At 32.6% G+C, this 21,553-nt stretch overlaps 1 protein-coding gene across 1 annotated transcript; it reads left to right on the top strand.

Moving 5' to 3' along the window:
* Window positions 1-17,289: 17,289 nt before the first annotated feature.
* LOC133186295 (macrophage-expressed gene 1 protein-like) lies at window positions 17,290-20,001 on the top strand. The gene has a single exon (XM_061321516.1). The coding sequence runs from the start codon at window positions 17,290-17,292 to the stop codon at window positions 19,411-19,413; it is 2,124 nt and encodes a 707-aa protein (XP_061177500.1). The 3' UTR covers window positions 19,414-20,001.
* The last annotated feature ends 1,552 nt before the right edge of the window (window positions 20,002-21,553 follow it).

Raw genomic sequence — 21,553 nt, 5'->3', positions numbered from 1 at the left:
AAGAACACATAGTAGGTGTTTTTATCAGTTCTGATGATGAACTGTAAGAGTTTATTGCAAGTTGACAAAATTCTTCCAATTAATAGATGCAAGAGAAAGCCCTTTAAAAAAATAAAATACAGATGATTTATCATTTTGTGAAGAGTTAAGACCCTCTTTTTAATTTGAAAAAGGCAATTATTTGCATCAGTGTGACCTACCTAACAAAAACGGTATCTTGAACTGTCCAGTGTGACATGTAATCACACAAAATTCTACTAAACAACTATGACGGAGGCATGAGGAAAAAAGCTAAATGAACCGGGCTTGTATTTAATAACAAAATTTAAAGAAAATGGATATATCGAGTTTATGTAGGATCCTATGAATGAATAAGATGAAACTTATACAAACTTAAGGCTTTCTGAAATAGTATAGATTCAAGTTTTTTTTTTTTCTTCAAATCATTACTCCGATATTTTTTTATATAAAATTTAATATCTTCTTCATAAGACCCATTTGACCTGAAAATATGAAACTTATGTGAATTTTTTTTGAGAAGGGGTACATACAGGTTTGTTCAGATAATGGTCCCCGGGGGTAAAAATTGCTTCTGCTGTAGAACAGGAAGTCTCTTTTACATGTAATTCAAATGACATTGAAGAACCCCCTGAATTCGTTGATTCAAAAGTAAAGTTATATTATGATCTCTTTGGGCAATTTTGGGTTAAAAATATGAATTATGAATTTTTCAAGTGAAAAAAGTGGATTATTTTTTATCTTTAGAAACACGTAACAAGGCCAACGTGACTCAGATGAGCGTTATGACTAATGATCCACTGTTTTTGATTTGATTTTACTAAAAACATGTGAACTGTCCTAAAACATTCAGCAAAGCAGGGGTCTATTTTTTTTTTTATGAAAGTCGAGGTCTTCAATTTTAACCGATTAATTAATCTTTTCATCCCACCATTTCTATGAAGCTCATTATATTTTCAACATATTCCATATTTCTTTGAATGGTCTTACATAAATGAAATCCACTTTCTTTCAGTAATGTTTCTTCATTATTATTATTATTATTATTATTATTATTATTATTTGCATATTTGCAATCGGCTCTTACGCGCGCTTTATAATAATTGTCGATGCCATGAGTTTGAAGTGAATCTAGATATATGCTACAATTGCTTTTCTTCATATTCTGACTGGGCATGGTTTATAAAAGTTGAGTTAATTTTCAAATAAGTGGGTATCTGTTTTATCCTCTAAGGTAAATCTGATCCAAAAGGGGGAAAATAATATGCAATGAATTGCAGTTCTTATTATCAGAAAGACATTTTTGTATCAATATAAAGGGGATTTTTTTTTAATCGTTAACACATATTTTCATAGCATTTTATATATTGGATGATGGTGCTATAGAATATATAATTTGAAATCCCTTTGATCATCAATTCTGGATTGCCTCTGTTAACTTGAGTACTTAGAAATATCATTTCGCCGTAATTGGAAATAATTTATCCCTCATCCCCACCAACTAAAGCTATAAGAAAATGAGAAAAGATCATTTAACGCTAACCGCATGAAAAATGTTTCAACATTACTAAAGATTCATTTATAAATGTTTAATACCTGTTGATGCATGTATTTTAGATGTTTTAAAAGAATCACCAAAGTGTACGTATATAAGCCCTAAAATTGTTTTGGTATACAGTGGGTTGTGGTTTATCTGGGGGTGGTGTCATTTGATTTTTTCTATTAAAAAAATGATTACAAAAAAAAAATAATAATAACAAGAGGCTCAAGGGCCTTGAATCGCTCTTCTGATAAACTATACAACCTTTCACTTCTATTTGAAGCCTCTAAGTATCCTGTATATTTAGATAAAGCCTTGAAATTAAAAAGGTGGGTCATCATGACCTACATTTTAGATGAAACACTCTGAGAACCCAAGATGATTCTAAGCCAATTAGTACCTGAGAGTTGGTCATGGTGACCTACTTACCACTTGTAATTCTCCTAGGACCCAAGATGCATCAACTAAGTTTGATGATTCTAAGCCAATTATTAGCTAAAATATTTTTTAAAGTTATAACCATAAAATTTCAAAAGTAGGTCACAGTGACCTACTTTTCAGATGACATACTTTGAGGACCCAAGATGCATCAATTGACAAGGTTTGATGATTCCAAGCCAATTTGTACCTGAAATATATAAATAAAGTCATAACATTTCAAAAATAGGTCACAGTGACCTCCTTTTCAGTCGACCAACTCTGCGGACCCAAGATGCATCAACTGACAAAGTTTGATGATTCTAAGCCAATTAGTACCTGAAATATTCAATTAAAGCCATAAATTTTCAAAAGTAGGTCATGGTGACCTACATTTCAGTAGACCTACTCCGAAGACCCAAGATGCATCAACTGATAAAGTTGACCTACTTTTCAGTCGACTTACTGCAAGGACCCAAAATATATCACCTGAGAAATTTTGATGATTCTTAGCCAAATAGTACCCGAAAATATAAAATACAGCCATAAAATTTCAAAAGTAGGTCAGGGCGACCTACTTTTCAGTTGTCGTACTCCAAGGACCCAAGATACATTAACTGACAATGGTTTATGATTCTAAGCCAATTAGTACATGAATTATTTCATTAAAGCCCTAAATTTTCAAAAGTAGGTCATGTTGACCTACTTTTCAGTCGATTTACTCCGAATACCCAAGATGTATCAACTGACAAAGTTTGATTATTCTAATCCAATTAGTATCCGAAATATTTAATTATAGTCATATAAATTGAAAAATATGTCACGGTGACCTACTTTATCAGTTGACCTTCCGCGAGGACCAAAGATGCATCAACTGACAAATTTTGAAGATTTCTAAGCAAAATAGTGCCCAAAAATATTAAATACAGCCATAAAATTTCAAAAGTAGGTCACAGTGACCTACTTTTCAGTTGACCTACTGCGAGGACCAAAGATGCATCAACTGACAAATTTTGATGATTCTAAGCCAAACAGTACCCAAAAAATATTAAATGCAGCCATAAAATTTCAAAAGTAGGTCACAGTGACTACTTTTCAGTCGACCTACTGCGAGAACCAAAGATGCATCAACTGACAAATTTTGATGATTCTAAGCCAAATGGTACCCAAAAAATATTAAATGCAGCCATAAAATTTCAAAAGTAGGTCACAGTGACCTACTTTTCAGTTGTCGTACTCCAAGGACCAAGGATGCATCAAATGACAAAATCTGATGATTCTAAGCCAATTAGTACCTGAAATATCTAATTAAAGCCATAAATTTTCAAAACTAGGTCACAGTGACCTACTTTTCAGTTGTTGTACTCCGAGGACCCAAGATGCATCAACTGACAAAGTTTGATGATTCTAAACCAATTAGTACCCGAAATATTTATTTAAAGGCATAAATTTTCCAAAGTAGGTCACAGTGACCTACTTTTCAGTCGACCTACCTGGTACTCCGAAGATTCAAGATTCATCAAATGAAAAAGTTTGATGATTCTAAGCCAATTAGTACCTGAAATATTTAATTATAGCCATATAAATTGAAAAGAAGGTCACGGCGACCTACTTTTCAGTTGACGTTTTATGAGGACCCAAGATGCATCAACCTACAAAGTTTTATGATCATAGGCCTTAAAATGTCCAAATTTTGCCTCTAAAACGCTTTGAAATCGAATGCCTGCAAAGTTCAAAAAGTAGGTCACTTAAATATTAATATTAATATTAATAAATATGTTTTATGGCCCCTTAGATGCATCATATTAAAAGATGTAATGATTCTAAACCTCTTAGTATTCGAATTAATGACCTTAATTGTTTTGAAAAAGATTAACAATAAAATCCAAAAAGTACATGTAGGTCAAGGTGACCTACTTTGTAGTCGACGTACCCTGAGGACCCAAGATACATCAACTGACGAAGTTTGATGATCATGGGCCCTAAATTGTTCAAAATATGCCTCTAAATCATTTTGAAAATGAATGGCCGCAAAATTTAAAAAGTAGGTCACCGTAACCTACTTTTGAGTCAACGTGATATGAGGCCCTTAGATGCATCAACTGACAAGATTTGATGATCCTAGTCCTTATAGTAAGCAAAATATCAACATTTTAATGAAATGTAATGTTGGTCAACTTTGAAGTGACCTTGAGACCACGCCCTTTGCCCCAGGGTTAATCCCCGTGCAAATTTTATTTTACAACATAATATAATCTGATAATCTGCCCAGTGGTTCTTGAGAAGAAGATTTTTTAGCAACCAGTACTTTTATTTCTTTTTTCTTAATTATCTCCCCTTATCTAAGGGTCACAACCCTACAGTACCAACCAGACCCAACCTGACACCTAGGCAGTCCCAGAAAGCAGTGCCCGGGACTGCTTTGGGACCGCTGTGGGACTGCTGTGGGACTGCTCTGGGACCGCTGTGGGACTGCTCTAGAAAGCAGACCCAGCAGTCCCAGCAGTCCCTGGGACTGCTTTCTGGGACTGCTTTGTTCACTCATGCATGAAAAAGGTTCTGAGTGACATGATAGCTCCACCCCTTGTGTATTCTGAACTTGCAGGCTCCCTGTTGTTGTTTTATTTACTTTTAGCAGAGAGGTGTTTAAGATAAAGAATAAAGAAAAATCGAAGGATTTCTTACAAAATTTTAATAAGTAGAGATAGATATACATGTAATTACTAAATGTCTTCAGGAGTTGCAAATTTACACAATTGTAGTCTAGAATTAATTTTTAAAAATGAAAGTAGTTAAAAAGGGAAGTCAGGAGATGACTTTTATCCCTAAGAATAAAAAAATATCTAGGCCTATTTAATTAATTAATGCTGTCAAGTTACGGTATGTACTCAAAGTTTTCATTAGCACTATTTAAAAAAAAACAAACAAAAAACAAACAAACTTGTCATTACAATAAGATATTCAGAGGGACGTACTGTACTGGATTTTTTTTTTTTAAATTGAAAAAGCTAAAACATGCTAAAATAGAGCATTCCATGCTATTTTTTTTTTACCGCCCTCAAATAATTTATTAAATGACCATGAAATAAAATTATTCTACCATTCTTCAGTCATTTAAACAATGTGAACAATTATTGGGGAATTTATTTATGAATTTGTTTGTGATTTATAAACAAGTTATTAAAAGGGTAAATTTATAAACATTTTAAAATATTGGGAATTGTGACATTTCTTATATGTTTTGTTTGTGTTTTCCTTGCCGATTAATAAAAAGCAATACAAATGTATAAAATGGTGTCAACACCTGAGGTTTCAATAGCCTTCGGGCATGATTAGCAGAAAGTCAATGCATGTTATTTGGGTATCAGTGTTACACATCACTGAACATGCTGGTCAACAATTACACTAATTTCAATCTACAGTGTATGTACTGCAAAAAATCTTTGTTTCAATGTGTAAATATATATTTCGGGATTAATTAATTTTGAACATAATCTGAGGGTTCCATTCGCGTGATTTACAGATGTACAATCGAACGTTTATATAATAAAAGTATTATTGTTTTCTGTTACATAGAGAATCTAACGATAATTAAATTGGCAAGTCAGTGAAAATAATCATGACTGAAATATAATACTCAAAGAATTTTTCAAAAGATCCAGTACTTAAGAAAAATGCATTCAGAGTATAGTGCGGGAATCGGCCTTGCTCTATAATTATAAGGTCTATTTAAAGCTAGTTCTGATGGAAACTAAATAACTCAAGTTTAATTTCCTATAAAAAAAATAAGTAAATAAATATGGAAACCAATATCAATCACAGTAAATTAAGAAATTGATTAATTTTGGTGAAAAATTAATATACCACATAACTGTGTTTAAATATTCATGTTATTAGTAGGAGTGAACGTCTTCTTTGTTCAATATTTATTATTTGTTTCTATACGCGTAGTGTGATTTTCTTAACAATTCAGAAATGACTGTCGCATGAGAATTGATACTGCTCAGAAAGAAATGGATCATCAATTTCAACTGCTTTTTATAGTTACATTGTTTATTGATAATCTCATTTCTGAGTAAGCTCCGCCCATTACATTAATTAAGCCCGCCCACTGGGACTGCTGGGACTGCTTTCTGGGACAGCTGTGACTGCTGGGACCGCTGTGGGACTGGGACTGCTCTGGGACTGCTTTGTGTCAGGTTGGGTCTGGTTGGTACTGTAGTTTTAGTATAAATGGTAGCCCTTGGGCCAAGGATACCCTGTGACAAATTTGACAATAATTGACCAAGGGTATCCTGAGTTATGGCCCATATTCTAAAAAGTTAACGCACACCGCACACCGCACAAATGGCCATAGCATTAGCTCTTTGAGCCTTTGGCTAAGAAGAGCTAATAAAGCAACTAATCTACACCAATCGGTTGAAGAAATGTCACAAGCATTGTTCGAGTTTCCACTAACGTCTATATTCTTAATGAAAAGGGTGAAGATAACGAACAGTGATCGATCTTGAAAAAATGTCTACAAACAATACAGACCTGTGAAAAGGTCATAAAAAAATGGACCCCCAAATTTGCAGAGGTAAATATTTTGGACTTTATTGTTGGCCAGAGAAATAAATTATTCTGATGGTATATATCCACACAATGAATGAAATCTTTTTATTTCAATATATACACTTATTTGATAATGATTTCTTTCACTGGCGATTAAAAATATTAATATGATTGCTTTGTAGTTTTCACATTTGATTTTTTTAATTATATTTCTTTTATTAATTATTTCATCCTTTAATTAAAAGATATTGATGAAAACGTTAAGTTGACCAATTTGTATTTGACTTGATCAAATATTTTAGACGTAAAATCGGTATTGACGGAATGCCCAAAGATTATTTTATCAAATGTTTGTCTTGTTAACAATCAAGGATTGTTTTCTTCACTTTGACTGTAGTACTCTGAATATGTCATAGAAACATAATTTTATTAAATGTAACCCTAATTGCTTCGATAACGAAGATATTTTGGCATCAAGACAAATCCGGTAATAGGTATGAATTCTTTGACATTCGAATGTACCTTAAGTCGCATATGTAGAGATATTTTTAGTGTTTTTGCTGTAAATAACATGGCATTTGTGATATATTTATAAGGCGAATGCAAATAACATAATAAATATTTTTTCACTTTCTTCTTGGTTTAATCAATAATTTTCTACTTTGTTACGCCAGGTAATGTTGACAAAAATTAAATGGAGGAAGCAAACAATTTTATTTAATGAATAATATCATAATTGCATGACAAAAGTAGCTATGTTAACCATTTTACTTGTGACATAACCCCTACAACTACTTGGGAACGAATTCACAATAAATACCCATAACTCATGAATTATCAGTCAAAATTAGATGAGAATTTTCTTACTTGTTGATTCAAAAGAGATTAAATGTTAGTTAAATAAAAATACTGGAAAATACTTAGAAAATGTAACATTAATCACTACAAAAGTTTACCCTACGTTTCTTTTTTCTTTCAGTATTTTTCTGAAATTGGAATTTTTATCAGCAACAATCGGTAATTTTTTTGATATAATGAGGACAAAAGAGAGAAGAGGAAGAGACACTGAAATATGTTCTCACTACCCCCCCCCCCCCCCGATAAAATATATGTGACTTTTAGTCTCGAGTCATTGTATTTTTAAGATATTTTTTTCTTTAGTATAAGAATGTAACGATTCACTCCCATATTCAGACCCTATATTGACGCAAGGTTTTATTCTGAACATAAATCAATACACCAGGGTGCTTGATATTGGTTTGACTAATCATAGTTCGGCTGGTTTTCTATTATCAGAACTCATTAAAATTTCAAGTCATGCTTAAAAGCTGTATTGACAGTTTGAAATGAATGCCAGTACATATATCAAAAGCAGTTTTGGTCTGAACCTAAGACACATACTCCGATTCAATTAAATACATAAATTTAACACATGCCTACAGGTATTTTTTGTGCCTTATGTCAGAGGAGGTAGTTGTCGAAAATAAGAAATGCAACATACAATTGACAGAATTGAAGTACAGTATATAATAATCTTAAAGTACGTTACACAAAAAAGTTTGAAAATTAAAACACTTCTCCTTCTTTTTTTTAATTTTTATTTGTACCCCTTCCCCTCATTTTTTTTTTATACCTTAATCAACTCCTTTTTCATAGCCAAGCCATTTGTTGCATAAACAAATCAAAGACATACTTTTCTTTTTTTTAAAGATTTTTTTTCGGAACTGATGTCAATAAAGACATTACTGACAAAATGCATTTCATGCACAGCATTTTATGTATTATACTTTCTGTACAATACTTTCTATAACTTTGCAATCAAAACTATTTAATTCGACATTTTCCACATAGCGCCATAAAAGTCAGGGGACCTTCTGCCACTGCCACTCATAGACCTACAAGATGTCATTTCAGCTGCTTCTTAACAATTGTTCCTTTGTCGAGAGATCGGCACTTTGGAGTAAAAATTGCAGGTCCTTCGGATGAGACCTTAAGAACTGAGGCCCCGGTAGCTAGACAAAGATCCCTCACTGCTCAATGGCCATTTGTGCCAAGTATATGTCTAAATATGAAGCCCTTCATCGATATATGGTGACGTGAAAATTCTGGAACGGGACGTAAATCAACAAATAATCAATCAATCAAATCAATCGGCCGCTTCTGAAGAATATTTTTAGCATTTGGTATAGATGGAAAATCCGTCATTTTTTTTAGGATTTATTTAAAAGCTTCTAAATATATTGAAAATAAATGATATGTCCCCTTATTATTGATGGAAAGCATCATTTTAAATTATTATTTCTCATTGTAATTCAGAGAGAGACAATTATATATAAGTAGATATGACTTCTTTTTCTTTATTGCTGCGAATTTTGACGACAAAGATCTGCACTGCTTACTTAAAATGTACCCTATCAATATCTAATTATTTTAATTATCCAAGCTGTCTTTTTCGGCATGTTAAGACCAAATTCACAGAATTCTTTTCAATTCAATGTTCCTCCCATAAAAGATTTCTCAAAAGGATTTCCACTTTATGAATATTTTAATCATCGTTGTATCAACTATAGCTAAATGCTCATTTGTTTTTAAGGCTATGAAGAATCTGTGAAGATCTAGCACTGATGATTTTTGCATCTCTCTCTCTCTCTCTCTCACTCACACACACACACACACACAAACACACCCTCTCCCTCACACACACACACACACACACACACAATATTGGACTATTAACTTACCTTAATCAAATCTTTTGTATATGCATTCACTGTAATAACAGTTCTAAAACCTATTTCTTTTAAAATGATGTTCGGAACATATGTCAACTACATGTAACAAATATATTCCACATACAATTTTATGTAGTATCTCTTCTTTACAATACTCTGAACTAGTTTATTACTTTACAATTTAAGGTACCACACAAGACATTTTTATATAGTGATGTGAAGGTCAGAAGCCTAATCCGCGACTGCAACTTGTAGACCGAAAAGACATCAGAGCAGCTGCTTCGTGAATATATTCAAATGATATTCTAAAAGAGTTATATCGAAACGGGACTGCTTAAAAAATATCCTGGTTGTTAAAAGATTCAACAAAAAGCATCGATATATTCAAGATGTATTTTGCTAAGTTCCTATCGAACTGAAAAAATCTGTAGAAAGAAAAAAAAATTAAAAATTATAGAAATGGTACAAATTATATTTTTCATTTCTTTTTCTCACATTAGTTAATAGGAAATAATAGCCACAATGTATTAAAAGATTTTTTGGAGAATTTTACCGTCATAAATCTATTGTCTGCTTAACTTGACACACATTGTACCCTGTATTTTAGTTTAGCTGTTTGTCTTTTCTGGCATGTTTAGACCTTGTTTAGACTAATTTCATATGATAATTTTCAATAAATTGTCATTTTACATAATGGATTAAACCAGACCACTGCAAAAAAGGAATTCAAAATAAAGCATGTTTTCCAAAATATTGATTTTAAATTAAACGTTATTTTACATCAAGAATTAAACCAGAGCACAGCCAAAAATGAGTTCTAAAGAAAGGATGTTTTGATAAATATTGGTTTTTGAATTATATGTCATTCTAAACAAAGGATTAAACCAGGAGCACCGCAAATAGAATGTTTTGCTAAAGAATGAAAATGGTACTGGAATGTACTGGAACGAAGATAAAAAGACCTAGAGAATTTTAAAATTTAAAATTCCATAAACTAAGCAACACTCCATCAGGGCTTTTTGCCAATAACAAACACTTTCCAAGTTACTTTTAGTTTTATGTACATGTTGCATTTAAATATATATATATATATATATATATATATATATATATATATATATATATATATATATATATATATATATATATATATATATATATATATATATATATATATATATATTTATTTATTTATTTATTTATTCAATAAAATATTTTTCCTTGGTAAAAGGATGAAATAAAATCCAAATTTAAACAAAAAATTTGAGTTTTTCATTTAAATTTGGATTTTTATATATATATACCGAAACTACACGCATTCTCTTCGTATGGAAGGATTGTGTTTTACAATTAAGCGTGGTAACTAAACTACTTTTGTCCTGCAATTACGATTTTTTTAATTTAATGAAATAATCTGCTCTATCTGATTCCTTGTATGACCGCTTGACAAAACAAATTAGGTCAAGCAAGTGATACCTATATTAGACCAAAGCCAGCAAGGGTTATATTTTTATCCAATAGCAAGTGCATTTATGCTTTTATAATTTATTTCTTAATCACTAAATAATTATGTCTGTATAATGATTATCAAATAGGTAATTGAAACTGGTGATTTAAGCAAGAAAAGAATTTTAATATATTTAAAATTTCAATGTCATTTGCATTTGCTATTTAAATACTTCATTTGTTCTTAAAGGCAGAGATTTTTTCCCGGGTGGTAAATTCCAGGTGAGGGAGGGGCTTATTTTGTACAGGTGTGAATGGCTTGAGGGCTAGCAGTTACCTGTGGCTGTTTGTTTCATAATCCCTATACACAGGAAGTGATTTAATACACAGTAGAGTACCCAAGAAGTCAAACTTTACCTGTGTTGGGATTTTGAGATGATTTTGAAGAAGAAATAAAAAGTTGTAAATAAAGTTTAATCTCAATAATTTTTATTAATTTGTAATTGAATGTGTGTCAAAGCGTCCCAAACCATTAAAAAAATATTATTCAAAGTATTTGTTGAACTTTGACAAAAAATTATACCAAATTTTGATATATATTATCATAAAGAATATCCTAATTATTTCAAATACTAAAGGTGTGTGTATATATATATATATCATCAAGCTAAAAATTCGATAGTAATCATAGAAATACAGCTTCTCTATTGTTTATACCATGTGTGGGAAATATCAAAGGATCAAAAGTTAATTTGAAGGTCACCATGAGCGCCAAACAAGGTGTTCAGGGTATACACAGGGACTAGAAGTAAATGTCAATCAAGTTCTAGCACCCAGTGATGTACCTTAATGCACTTGATTGACAGGGGTACACAGACCAGGTATTTTTGAAGGCGGTGCTTAAAATCTCTGCCTTTAAATGTAATTTTCTATAGATAAGCTTTAGAAGATATAAATATAAGTGACGTAATGTACATTCGAAGGACGATGAAAGCATATTTAATACCCATTTGTTCTGATGTCAATATGACTTGTTACCAAAAGCAACTTTGAAAACATTCTATATTGTATTCCAATGACTAAAAAGAAAATTAAGACGTACTTTAAAAGTGAAAAATTCCTTGATTGTTATCTTGATTGTCATGTTATTGTCTCCTTTGATTTTACAGGACTGGTGTCACTTTATTTTTGTGATCCGCAAAGGTCACATATCACATACAAACAAAGGTTTAACGTTTGGCTGAATTTTTCAAACACAGCTTACATTTTGAACCCAGCCTGATTTTCTACAAAATTCTGGAAGCATTACGGTTGGTGTGGTTTTTTATCTTATCACTAACAATGAAGGTCAACTCTTAGGTCAACCACATATTCCAAATTGAACAAAGTATTTTTAGAAACTTTGAACGGTTTTTCCTTGTTGGGTTTTTGAATAATAGATTGGTACTTTATCCAGATGTTTCCTGTTTCTCATAATTAACTCAAGCTGGTACATAAAAAAGATATTTTTGCTTAATCTTTTTTTCAAGAAAAATATTTTAAAAATCTGTTGATATTCTCTTCAGCTCATTGTATTCATACATGATAAACCAATTCAATATACCAGCATCAAAAAAAAATATGTAGAGAAATAAAGCAGATGAACTCAGTAATAAGAATTTAACTGTTACATTGTGTAATGGACACTATTTCAAGTAAATAGAGAATATCTAATGTTTTGTAATTGTATATGGAATTTATTTCCTAGTCTTAAAACACAAAGTCATAGGCTGTGACGTCATAGATGAGAGACTGAGAGGTCCTTAGCAAATATGAGATCAAAAACATTGTAACATGGATTTTAGCAATATATTGGGGAAGAAAGTGGTAGGTTCAGTTTCTATCAAGATGGTTTACTTACTATCTTTATCGTATGAAAGGCCATAGTTTATTTTTACTTACTTTGATATCATTTCAAACTGTGGCACCCTAGTGGGGCTCGCTTCGTGATGTGGGGCCCATTCTCGTTCGCCGCGCCGCGTCAGACCTAAGACGTAAACATAGGTAGCGACTGTTCCTTCGCCAAGCGGCCGGCACTAGAAGTGAAAGTCGCGGGTCTTTTGGATGAAATCTTAAAACCGAGGTCCAGTGTCACGGTAAGCTTTGGCGTGATAAAGAACCCTCACTGCTCAATGGCCCTGAGTGCCGAGTATAGGTCTAAGTTTGAAGCCCTTCACCGGCATACGGTGACGTCTTCATATGAGAAAAAATTCTCGAATGGGACGTTAGATAACATACATTCAATCAATCACACTGTGACAGAATATCACTTTTATTCAATAAAACAAAGTATTTCACAAGTGAAAATGTAATAATTATCTTTTTAATAATTAAATATTAAGGAGATGAAAATATTGAGTAACTTAGCGACAAATAAAAACCATTTTAGCATTATAGACTGAAATATTCCCAGGTGAAATAACCATTAAGGAGGGATGCTTCTCATATTCTTATCATAGTTCTTGTATTTAAAAAATTAATGAAATTTTCATAGATTCAAGAAGAAATTATCACTAAGTGATGGAATCAATTAGATGAAATTTGACCGTTTAATTTTAGAAGCAAGGTCAGGTCAAGGTCATTATCTTTTTCCTTGACATTTAGAGTAAAAAATTACCGTTGCTAATCATGTAAAGCCTACATCTATTTTAAAAGATAAAATGTTTTTCTTTTTTGCCCAAAACGATGTTACCATATTAGGTCTATCAGATGATTCTACCAAATTAATTGACATTATTTAACTTAAATAGGTATTTACTAATCCGAATTTCCTCTGTCTTTCTTAATTTTTTAGGATATATTAGTTATTTTATATACCTCTTATATTTAAATATTTCTTATTTTTACATATGTTAAAGTAGTCATATAAATATACAAAATGATACAGAAACAAAAAGCATTGACCGTTTAATAAGAGAGAAAAAACACCTTTTACTGATTTTATGCTCCGATCTGTTTTTAGGTTGGAAGCTTTCAAAACCTAACAAGACTGTAGTTTGTTTAGAAAATCATTATTCTTTGCTATATTTTAAAACTTTAGGGCATTATTATTAATTTTAGTTACATTTCAAAATTTCTTTAAGTCTTTGATTGCTTAAAAAGATTAACTAAATGTGTTGTTCTGATTGTGATAGGCAGTGATTTTGATAGGCAGAAAAGGAGATATTCTCATATGCCGCAGTCCAAAAATATAGTCCCTGATGCAGTTCAAACTCAGTTTACCATTTATATCTAAAATTGTACAATTATGATGAGTAAAGAAAAACTTGATCCTTTTAATACATTACAGCTAAGTATATAAGACCTACGAGCAAATATACTTGGAATATTTCGTCTAGTCAGAAACCAGACAAGAATCCCTCCTTAACGGAAATGAATTTTCCTCAAAATCATAGTTACAATGTAAATTGTATTGCAATTATTTTACAAATATGTATAAGTAATGTATTATACTTTAAAGAAAAAAACAACATATTTACAAATATAAATGGTAAAAATACAGTTTGTATTTAAATAAACAAGCATTGTGAGGAAACTGATATAAAGAATACCCAAATTTTTTTTTTATTTTTACAAATTGCATGAAAATGATTTTTATTGTAATTGTGACATAATTTTACAATGTTGTAATATCCTATGCTTATGAAAAGATAATTAAAGAATATTTGATATCAGGGATGGGCGCACATAGTTTCCTAAATTTCATAAAGGAGTACCGTAAATGAGATTTTCTTTTTTAACAAATAATACGGATATATAATTTGATTAATTGAACAGTCTGTATATTGCTTCAACAATTACCAACTTATTGGTATCTCGATTGCTTTTGATTTGCATAGAACCATTCGCATACCAAATTTCATTGCAATTCATGCTGTCATAGCATTACCACAATTCCTATGCCTTGAGGAATGTATAACAAAACTCATAAGTTCATTTAACATTTATTAACTTGGAAACAGTAGTATTACACCAATTATTATAGTCACACATTTTCAAATTCAACAATTGTCAACATTCACTGTAAAGTCACTGTAAAGTCTACGGATAATGGACATAAATGGCCACATTGTCCCCAAATCTTATATGAGGTCTGGGGTTACGGCCGAAATACCAACACACAAAGGTGCATAACGGGCATGACGGAGGCCTTGTGTTGAGCACAAGTGCCGGTGAAGTCCCAATGCTTGACAACTAGCATGTGGACGGGAATGGCCTGGGACATATCTGTTTACCCTGTTTCCAGAAGATTGCTCCCTGGTTCGATAGTACTTACTGACACTGAGTACTCCAGACTGTGAGCCTTCCCTCCTTTTAAAAGAGGTGAAGGGGGCACCAAGTATGGCTTAAACTTGTAGAACCCCAACCATAAACTACATAAGGGGTAATACTTTCCCCACAAACAACAACTGCCCTCTGTCTTAGTTGACAGATGGGGGAAACACAGGCCAGAAATGTCCCGAAAACCCCCCCTTAGGTCCCCCCAGACCCGCCAAACACAAAAGAGGACAATGCGACAGATTAAGGGTATGTAATTAAAAGTCTTTGGATAGTTGATCTTAAGTTTTGATTTGTGTCACTAAATGAGGTTTGAAAAGAAAATTGTTCATGATTATAGGGTCCTGAACAAGGATTAGGAGTTTTCCCTTCGGTGGTCTGGCTGTTAAGATTTATCGTCTTGGATGCCGATTGGTGTTGTCAATCCCCGACTCAACTTTTGGTGAATCTGAAAAATGAAAAACTGGACGCAGATTACTGTTGCATTGGTTAAAGTGAACATTGTATAACATTTTGACATAATTTATTACAGAAAAAAGGGGGCTGGGTGGGTGGGTTTTTAGCTATACTTGGAACTAACAATGTGACTGCTTCAGCGGGAAATTGTGAAGAGGAAGTTGAGGAATTTGTTAAGTTGTACCACAGTTCACTTCCTGTGGGTGTGCTTAAACAAGTTGTACCTAAATGATTCTTCTTTCCATATGACTTACATGTAACTTCCGTCAATTAAGAGTGATTATTTGTATATTTCATAAAATAATCTTTATTAAATTTAAATATCTCTTCTGTACAAATTTCTTTAAAATCATTAATTTAACAGCAAAACTGTAAACGGCAACTGTATGATGTTATATGCACAAACACATTCCGTTAAGTGGTCATTTCGGTAGGTAATGTGGCTCACAAAATTATTATTAAATTTTGTGTTTAACGGAGTATGACACCTTTACATACGAGGAAAGAGATGCAAGAAATGGAAAAACACAAACTCGTATCTTGGACACTGATTTATACTTAAAAATTGGGTTCAAAGAAGGTTGGACTAATAATACATGTACAAAATAAGAAGCGCTTAGTCAGGGTCGGAACTTCCTTTAACTATGCAAAGTTCGGATTCATGATAGGCGTTCGAAAATTGTCTACTTATGGAATTTTTTCTACAAATTTTCGATGAATTCATAATGTGCGAATTAGTCTCATTAGTTATTAATAAAAATTAAATGCAGATTAGAACTACTGCTTGAAAGATTTAAAGAACAAAAATCCTGAAGAAATTCACAAACATCACGAGTTATGTTTGAAAGTCATAGGCTTTAAGGAGATTCCTTTAAGGACCCTTTATCCACTCATGTAAATTTCTTCTTGGACTTTGAGAAAACTATATTGTATTAAGTGCAAATATAGAACTTATATAGAACTACCGGTATTTAATTTTCAACATAAGGTACCTGACATTTACCCCAGAGAAAAAAAATCGAGGACAACAAAGTATTCGTGAATAGAAATCACTAAGTGGGAGAAATACATGCAAATACAGTGCAAAATTGATTTATTTTCGACAATTCAATTGTTAAGTATGGTTGGATTGATTAAAAATTGAGTAAAATAAGGGAGATATAAATTCATTTTATTCCATTTCAAAAGCCAGATTACCCAAACTGCAAAGGATACAAAAAGATTAGAACTCTTTAGTGTTTAGAGGATATCAAACTGATCTGAGGAAAAAATAACTGCATTATAGAGATATTCTAACTTTATCATGTTGATGAAGCACATATTATTGAAAATATTCGCGTTTTTCTGCAACAGCTCTGGTTTTTGTTAATTGGATTTGTTCAAAGTGTTCCAATAATTTTGTTATGAAACATTTAAAGATATTTGTACTTAATGCATTTTTTTTTTTTTATTATGCAATAAAAAAAATTCTGACTTTGCTCTGCTCTCAATTTGTATTTCCAAATATATTTCAAAAATAGTTGAATTGTTCCAAAAATATTCATATTTCATCACTATGAATTAATAGTACAATTTGCATCTCAGTTTTTAATCATCTGAAATGTAATGATCGTTAATTTTTAATTAATATTAATTTTTCTTGTAAACAGATACTTTATATATAAACATCAAAACCCTATGTTGTTGAGAAAGAAAACTAAACTTCTTGTTTAAAATTATTATACCCGGGAAGCCATTTAAAAATTTGCATATTACGAAATATTTTTTGGTATTTAAAAGCCGATTCGCTCGTGCGCAGACAATGTTAAAATGGTGACAGAAAGGTCTTCACACACTGCTCTGGTTGGGGTTTATATTTTACTCCTTATCATCATTGTGACTGGAACACAGTCAGATTCTTATACACTAGATGTCGCTAAGTCGGGAGATGCCAAAAAATGCCTTGCAGGAATGGGAAAACGTGTTACCCGTTTTGGAGTTTTACCGGGGTCAGGATGGGATAATCTAAGAAATAAGGTCTGTGGACTAGTTGTTTCTTTTAATTATTCCGAGTGCGTTACAACAGATGATGGCAATTATTTAATACCAGACAATGTTTTCACTGTCCCCATCAAAACAAGTCAGGTAGAAGTCCAAGGTGAATATTTTCATCATTGGTCTGAATATACTTCAACGACATCACCTTCAATAAATGTTGGTGCGGGGTTTAATGGAAAATTACAAATAAGCGGTAGTTTCTCTTTTGAAAAAGAAAGAGTTAAGAAGAATCAGATTGCGAACAATGCTGTAACAACTCGTGTACAGGCAAGATATATCCGTTATTCAGCCAAGCTTCAGCAAACGTCACAACTTAATCCGGCATTTCGTCAGCAAATAAAAAACATTGCAGAGAATATACAAAAGAATTTCTCATCCGTAGCTGAGTATGAAAGTCAAGTATTAGTTCGAGATTTTGGAACACACGTCGTATCTAGCGTCGATGCAGGAGCTGTTGTTTCACAAGTCGATGAAATCAAATCATCTTTTTTGAAGAGTGTGAATAAAGACAGAACCAAAATTATCACTGCAGCAAGGACAAGTTTTCTTCGAAAATTCAATTTCTTTTTAAGTAGCAAATATGAAGAATCGTCAGAGCTTATACGAAACTATGAAACAAATAAACTGAGTAGTTTGGTTCATGCCCAAGGAGGACCAATTTTTAAGCCAAACAACTATTCCTTGAATGACTGGGCATCGGAAGTGAAAGACAATCTTGTTGCAATTGATCGCAGCGGCTCTCCGATTTATGAATTGATCAACTGGCGTAACTTTCCAGAATATTCACCACCTATCGTATATGCTACATTTCAATACGTGAGGACGGCAGTGGAAGAATACTACAGGTTTAATACTTACCGTGGATGTACAAAACTTGACTCGCCTAACTTTTCATATATGGCTAATTTTGATGATGGGACATGTTCAAATGACGTTGGCAACTATACATTCGGGGGGATTTACCAAAAATGCACACAGACTGGACAGTTGTATAAAAATATATGTACACGACAGAAAAACCCATTAACAGGGGTCTTTTCTTGCCCAAAGGGATATGAGTCCGTTTTTCTATTAAAAGGACACACTTCTTCTTCAGAAACTCGTCAAAGGTGTACATCGTGTGGTTTTCTTTGGCTATCAACTTGCTGTTCATATTATTATGTATATGGCACTGCGTACTATGAAACATATTGGTGTGTAGGTACAGGTCAAAATTATCATCACGCTGGCTTTCTTTTTGGGGGAATTTATACAAGTACGATAGAAAATCCACTTACCCAGGAACACGAATGTCCACTTTATTTTTATCCCCTCACAATGGGTGATGATATTAAAGTTTGTGTGTCTGACGACTTTGAACTAGGATTTCGATACTCAATAGCGTTTGCTGGACTGTTTAGTTGCAAGTCGGGTAATCCATTGGCTATTATGAAAGAAGAAGGTAATAAAAGTAATAAAAACGACACTAAAAGCATACGTTCATATCTCATTTCTGCAAATTCTGAATTATGGCCCCATGCCTGTCCAACAGGTTATAGCATGCATCTAGCAGCCTTGGCAGAATCATGTGAAGTTAATTACTGCGTTAAATCAATGTCGTTTTCCAAGAAAGAATTTCCAAGAATAAGAAGACCGCCATTTATTGAACTTCCGCACGAAGCGTTTCTTAAGGCAAATAGTGACAATGGCACTTATCTGTCACAGACTGGGGCAAATCAATTGTCTAAGGGTTCTGATTATCAGGCAACTTCTAAATTTGAAGAAAAGAAGATAATTATAGCATTGTCAGCCCTGCTTTCTGTGGCACTAATTGCAATTTTGGGTATTTTTTTCGGATTTTGCATTAGAGCAAGAAGAAAGGGAATCCGAATGAAGAATACGAAAAACAGTACATAAGCTTGAGTGTTTATCATTTGTTTACTTACATTTTGTGAATTCTGTCTATTGCTGATTTTCAGTCGCATGCTTCATTTAAAAGGCTGGTTCTTTACGTAATTTTGAGAACACATTTAACCTGAATTAGTATCCTAGTTATTCCAGTACATGCTGCCTAATTTCAAAAAAACTAACTATATCGTAGACTATGCAAAAATTATTTTTGTTCTGATGAAGATTTCATTTGTAAAGTTATTTTTGACATTATTTTTGGAATGCATGTGTGGCGTTTTGCTGTAGATATTTTTTTTTCCCATATAATAAATAATTTAAGAAAACATAGGTCCTATTATTTATAGGGACCGCAATTTTAGTGCATATGAAAATATCTTACTTTGGTATTTATTTCTGTATAATTGCTTAATAACACGGTATTTACAGTCTTTGTCTTTAGCCAGTATCAATAGTCACAAATAAATTATTTTCTATTGTCATATATTCATATAATCAATTAAATCAATTGGACCGAATTTCAATCAATGATCTACATCGAATCTTGTATTGTAATGATGTTGGGTCAAGAAATCAATAAACTCTCAATCAATCTAAGTTCAATCAATTTTAATCAATGTTTCAATCAAATCAAACCGGCCACGGTAGCCTAGTGATTGGGCGTTCGCTTCATGGTCAGGAGACCCGATTTTGATTCTCGTTCTCAACGCAGCGTCATACATAAGAGGTAAAGATAGGTAGTACCCGTTCCTTTATCAAGCGCCCGGCATTGGAAGTGAATGTCACGGGTATTAGAACGAGGTTCCGTGTCACGATTGGCATTGTCATCAAAAAGAACCATCACTGCTCAATAGCTCTGAATGTCGGGTATATATATCGGGTATGTCGGGTATATATAAATTTAAATCCCTTTAAGAGTGTATGATGGCGACTCTTTGTGAGTGAAAAATTCTCGAATTGGACGTTAAACAACATACAATCAATCAATCAAATCACAAATGTTAAAAGCAAAAAATGTTCAATCAATCAAAATTTCAAACGATCAAAGTTTCCCTCATTCCATGTTTATATGAATCAATGTTTCCGTCAAACAAAAATTTAAGCAATCATTAGGCGAATGAAATAAGCTAAATTACCGGCTTATGATCTAGAATAAACAGAATCAATGCAGATGCTTAAGAAATATACGTCGGTGCTCCAAACATAAACATCTGACATTGTTCTAATAGAATGCTGTAAAGTCATGACGATTTTTGTCTTCTCTCGAGGGAGATGACACATAAAGATTGAATTGATTGAATCCGGACGTGAAGTTTTAGTGCAAGCTGTCATTATTTGATAGTTAGCTGGTGGCCGTAGTCCGGAAAATGATTGATTGATTGTATTTGTTTTACTTCACAGTCGAAAATGTTTCACACATACTTGTATAAATGCCTGACCGTTTACCGTTGAAAGGCTTTAAATTTAAATTTTATACACGGCACTTACGGCAATTGAGCATTGAGGGTTCTTTATCGTGCCAATGGTTACACGGGACATGGGACCTCAGTTTTTAATATCTAAACCGAAAGACACGTGACTTTCATTTGTAGTGCCAGGCGCGGCGCCTGGAGCGAAAATCTAAATCCTTTAAGTCCTTCCAGGGCATACGCTGTCGCTGTATCATTTGAAGTAAGATTGGCATGAAGCAGTCCTTGAATTTTATGAACAAATCAGCAATTTGAAAATGCAATAAGAATAGTTTATTCTCACGAAATGTCAGACACTTAATACAGATTATAGAGCAGCTGGTCAAAAACCTAGTCAGCACTCGAAATTTACATATACCTGTGTCAAACTCTTATTAAAAAAAATAAGAGCCAGTCTGCGAGAAAACCATGCAATACTGTTCAAATGGAAGTTATCATATCTTAATGAAATTTGGTAAGTAGTTAGACTTTATGACATGTAATTGAAAAAAAGCCAAAAATTTCCCTCTTCATCCAACATGGCTACCATAGGAAGCGCCACCTACTTTATGCGCATTAAAGTGCACATGCGCTTAAATAATTCAAGGAAAAAGGTAAAAATCATATTTGATTTATTTTACTCAAAATTAAATTTGTATTTTCTTTACGCTATTTTTAAGTAAGATATGATTATGTTCTCC

This window comes from Saccostrea echinata, unplaced genomic scaffold (assembly GCF_033153115.1).
Source record: "Saccostrea echinata isolate AGI-Se365-2 ecotype Australia unplaced genomic scaffold, CSIRO_AGI_Sech_v1 ptg000013l, whole genome shotgun sequence".
NCBI lineage: Eukaryota > Metazoa > Mollusca > Bivalvia > Ostreida > Ostreidae > Saccostrea > Saccostrea echinata.
The sequence above is the reverse complement of the archived record's forward strand: the minus strand, read 5'-3'. Positions and strand labels throughout refer to the sequence as shown.

Excerpts from the sequence above, each read along its gene's own strand:
- LOC133186295 (XM_061321516.1), top strand. The coding sequence starts at position 17,290 with ATGGTGACAGAAAGGTCTTCACACACTGCTCTGGTTGGGGTTTATATT.